The sequence below is a fragment of the Pezoporus occidentalis genome, unplaced genomic scaffold, assembly GCF_034315485.1.
Source record: "Pezoporus occidentalis ecotype Australia unplaced genomic scaffold, CSIRO_AGI_Poc_V1 ctg16, whole genome shotgun sequence".
Classification (NCBI taxonomy): Eukaryota; Metazoa; Chordata; class Aves; order Psittaciformes; family Psittacidae; genus Pezoporus; species Pezoporus occidentalis.
The window spans coordinates 8028038-8032491 of NW_026913425.1; the positions used below are offsets into that span (position 1 = coordinate 8028038).

Sequence of the window (4454 nt, forward strand, 5' to 3'; positions counted from 1 at the left end):
GCCCCCAGACAGTGCCAGGCTCTGAAGGCTCCTTCCTAGGGCAAAATGGGAGGCAGTCCTCGTGCCAAAGGATTTTGTCAAAGACCACAGGCAAGGAGAGGCTGTGAAAGCATGTCTCCCTGTGCTTCCAACATGGGGATGTTTCCTTCGGTTAGGAAACATTGCTGTGGTGGAGAGAAAAAGGAAAGGCTGGGGAAAGCCTCAGCCTGCAAAAGGCAGAAAGAAGCTGGCTGCTTTGAGAGGAGCACTGAAGTGACAGTGCTCTGCACCAGACAAACAGTCACATCCCTCTGGTGTGTTCCTCCATTTTCCTCTTTAATTCTTATCGAGGGAAGGTCTCCTCATGAGTCTTTCCAATCACATTTGTCTCCACCATCTTCCCATGCACCTGCACTCGATAAAGGCAGGTGTTTGTTGGTTTACCCCAGTTGTTCTGTATGCCGAGTTTGAGAAGTCGAAAGGCTCTGGGGATGCCATTCTGCAAAGAAACCACAGCAAAAAGCAGTGCCACTCCTGGGATGCAAAGAGGGAGAGCAGGCTCCACGTGTCTTCCTCCGCCAGCCAGGCCCCTGCTCTGGGACCAGCTCCTGCTCTGGCTGACGAAGCAGCTTCTCCCTCCTTGTCTTCTCCCACCCAGGAGGCAAAGGATTCCTGTGCCCTTGCAGAGCAAATAGCCAGCCTCAAGAGAGAATGCGGTGGGCAGCTGTGGGGACCTGAGGGTCACCTGTGCCAGGAAGGAGGACCAGGGGAAAGCCCTGCTGCCGGAGCACGGTGCTGAGCATCCTCCTCACCACCGCCTGCCCTGCAGGTGCCGACAGACAGCTCTGGGCACCACAGGGTTCAGGCCCCTGTCCTGCCAGGGACTGTCCACTCTCCCCCTGCAAGTGACTTGCTCGCAAACTGGCGTTTCTGCCCTGGCCTCCTGCCCACACGCACCCACTGTACCTGCAGAGGGAAGGTCTGAGTTGGCCCTTTCTGCACGCTGTAGAGGAAAGACCCCAGCAGAGTTTCACCATGGCCTGCCTCATCCAGTCCCTTGGAGATAAATGCACAGGAGAGCAGGTCAGGCTCAAGCTGACCATGAGCAAATGCTCATGCCAGATCTGGGCCCGTGATCCGCACCACACTCCTGCGCCTCTGGTGCAGTCTGGCACAGAGGGAGACCCATGGGGCTGTGTCTCCTCCTCAGGGCCTTGGAGGTGCTGTGCCAAAACGCGCTGAGCAAGTTTGTGAAGTGTCCCCTCTAGGAAGGGCAGTGCTTGGGAGCACACACATCTCTGCAGATGCGCAGGGAGCAGCAAGTCCTGGTTACAGCTTTACCCGTGGTCAGGTCCCAGCCCCGAGCCCAGCACAGACTTACAGAGACAGTGAAATCCTTGGGTGCACTACTGACAGTCACCAGTGGAGTGGCTATCTCTGAGCAGCACTGTAAGGTGATGGCCGTTGGTTGTATTTCTGTGGGCAGTCGGATTAGCACTTCGCTCTGAGTCTGTTGCATAGGCCAGCAGTACCCTGGGGAAGCATCAGGCTAAAAGCAGAGGGCAAGAGAAGTGAATGCGAGGGCTTTGCTCCCCTGCTTGCAGAAGCACAGGCAGCACTGTGCCTTGGGTGTGCTTCTGCTGGAGATTCATGGTGTGTTGGGAAGCAGGCAGAAGCACCCGCTTTTTCTAGGGAGCCAAGCTCCGTGTGGGACCTCAGCCGTCAGGCACCAGATCCTTGCCGTGGATCCGAGCGAGACCGCTGGCCTGACAGGAAATGACCCAGGGCTTGGCTCCAACTTGATCCAGAGAGGCAAGAGAAGCAGCACTGACGGTTTCTGCTACTGTACCTGCACAAAGGTATCCTCAAAGGTTTGGCTAAACAGGGACCAAAACACCCTTCTGAGCCATGCAGAGGTGCTGGATGATCTCTGCAGGTCGATGGCAGTCCCTGAGGGCAGAAGAGAGCAGCTGACTGCAACTGGCCCCAGGTGCAGAGGACCTGGTGGCTGCAGGTGACTGCTAAGTCATGCAGCACTGGATGCTTGGAGGTGCCTGGGGAAACACAGGGGATCCCTAGGCCTGGTGATGGCATCTCTCTCCCAGCCGCACAAAGAGAAGATCTTTGGCTGCTGGGGGACAGTGAGCCCCCACGGCAAGGGCAGCAGACCCAATCAAGGCCCTGCTGTGTGGACAGCAGAGGGTGATGCAGCCATATGCTTTCATTCTCCAGGAAAGCTCCGCAGAGTGGGAGAGGGCAGAAATGCTGTCAGGGGCATGGCCGAGGCAGCAGTGAGGGCTCTGGCAGCAGGGCTGGGGTGAGCCTAAGGGAGCCACACTGCTACAGTCATGCTCGTGGGCCCCGTGGTTTTGTCCCACCTCTCTCTACCTCGGAGAGCAGTGTCTGCAGCACTGCCTGCTTTCAGGAACGCCAAGCATGAGCCTAGCACAACATGAACTGCCTGGACCCAAGGGCTGCCCATACCTGTGCTTTTGAGAGCCCAGTCAGGCACCTCCACGGGCTCAGATACTGCCACTCTCATTTGCTGAACTTCCTGGGGAAGACACCAAGGAACAGGGAAACAACCATGTCAGAGTGGGCCAGGAGAAGGGGCTTTACAGCGCAGCTCAACCCGCAGCCCCTGGCAAGGGAGGAGTGTGTAGGCTGGGACGAGCAGGGCCCCCTCCACCAGGCCCTTCCTGGGCCAGCTGGTGGCCTTTTGCTGCCCAGCCCTCTTTCCAGAGTGCAGGATCACCTTGTTTATAGAGCGGATTTCTGCAGCCAGACGTGTCACCTCATCCCTCAGCCGCTGCATCTCTTCAGCTTGTCCTTTCCACAAATCAGGTGCGTTCCTGCAGTCATCAGAAAATCGGACCTTGTCAGATCTCTGCCCAGCAATGCGCGGAGCCTCCAAGGCCAGGAGCAGCACAAACAGTGATGCTCCAGCCCCTTTTCTTTCCCTGGTTTACAAGCGCTTCCTTCCCCCTCCAGGTTTAGCACAAGGCCCGGACAGGAGCAGAAGACACGAGCTCTGGGCGCTGTGCAAGTGAGAGCAAATAGCACGGGCTCATCTGCTCGTGCTGTCGCCACCAAACATGCTGCAGGGCTGGGGAGAGGAGAGGGCTCTTACCCCAGTGAACTCAGGTCAGCTGCAGGCTGCTCCTGGAAGGGAAAGGATATCGGTGGAGTCCCGCAGCAGCCGGGGCTTCCCCGAGCTGGCAGCTCTAGGAAGGCACAGTAGAAGCTGCTGCTGCTGCTTTGCGTCACTGCCTGGCACCGGAGGACCAGGCGATTCACCCACCCACCCATCGCCTGCAGTGCTCCCTGGCAGGACTTTCCTGTCCCACTGACCTGTGGTGCATTCTTTCCATGCAGCCGCCAAAAGAGCAGCGAGGTCCCGCACCAGGCACCAGCTGTAACATCACCATGAGAGTCATTTTACTGCCCTTTCTAAAGATCCCTGTGGTGACATGGTCTCCTCCCACACCAGGGTGGCAAGGGGTTAGCCGAGGACACCACAAAGGGGTGCAGGGGAGGAGGTAGCTCCAAGGAGAGACTCTTGGACCGCCCTGGGCCAAGGGGCACTGCACAGCCCTGGTTCCAGGCTTTTCACCCCACTGCTATGCCCCATTTCATCTGCATGCAGCAAGCATCTTGTGACCTCTCACATCCACAAAGGTGAGATGCTGTAGGGGCCACACAGGCCCTCAGCGCCTCTCCCTCATGCTGAAGCTCACACCTCACTCCTCTGAGCTGGCAGTGGGTAAATACTAACCGAGAGCAGTGAGGCTCATCAAGCAGAAGATCATGAAGAGCCCCTTGTTCCTGAAACAGAGAGAGTCCTGGGGTTAGCAGTGCTCAAGGCAGAGCCCTGCCCAGAGGAATTTCTCTTACCAGCTGAACAACAATTTGCAGGAGAGCCAGGGGTTCTGCTGGTGGGGAGCACCACCAGCTTCCCATCTGATCACCCTGACCCTCTGGCACCCTCAAGCTCCATGTCAGTAACAGACACCTGTTGTACTCACAGGATGGAGATGCCTCTTCTGAGGTATCTCTGAAAGTAGATCACGGCCATTGCCATTCTGTATGCACAGCTGAATACCAGCCCTGGGAAAGGAAATGGGAGAAAAGCCTGAGGAGCCTTCTTGAGGAGCCCCATCTGGTGTATGGCCGACCCCTGCGAGGACGTGGATGCTGGGCCTGCATACTTCCTTCCTGTGGGACCCGGACAGGGGCACGCTTATGCCCTGGAGGGGGTTGCTTGTTTCTCGCCGGAGGCCCGGCAGGATCCCCTTGTTGGCAGGGCACTGACAGCAAGGCTGGGGAAGGACTGTGGATGAGGCTTCGGGCCCTGCATCTCTACCACCCGGGAGAGCCCCCTGGTTATTACAGTAGCCCCATGGTTATTAGAGACACGGTGGCCAGCTCCGTCATGGTCACATAGGCCAAATGGCCCCAGGCCGCTCCTGGGGCAG

The 4454-nt window shown here is 57.8% G+C and overlaps 1 protein-coding gene across 2 annotated transcripts; it reads right to left on the minus strand.

Moving 5' to 3' along the window:
* Nucleotides 1–296: 296 nt before the first annotated feature.
* Nucleotides 297–3800, minus strand: LOC134160467 (sperm-associated antigen 4 protein-like). Of its 2 annotated transcripts, XM_062612498.1 has the most exons (8): nucleotides 3755–3800; nucleotides 3110–3392; nucleotides 2735–2831; nucleotides 2464–2533; nucleotides 1829–1929; nucleotides 1361–1528; nucleotides 946–1035; nucleotides 297–478 (listed from the first exon to the last, which is right to left on the minus strand). In XM_062612498.1, exons 1-8 carry the CDS (start codon nucleotides 3786–3788, stop codon nucleotides 323–325), a joined length of 999 nt encoding a protein of 332 aa, XP_062468482.1. In that variant the 5' UTR covers nucleotides 3789–3800; the 3' UTR covers nucleotides 297–322. The 2 variants fall into 2 exon arrangements, with proteins under 2 accessions (XP_062468482.1, XP_062468483.1); XM_062612499.1 differs by lacking the exon at nucleotides 1361–1528.
* Nucleotides 3801–4454: the final 654 nt, after the last annotated feature.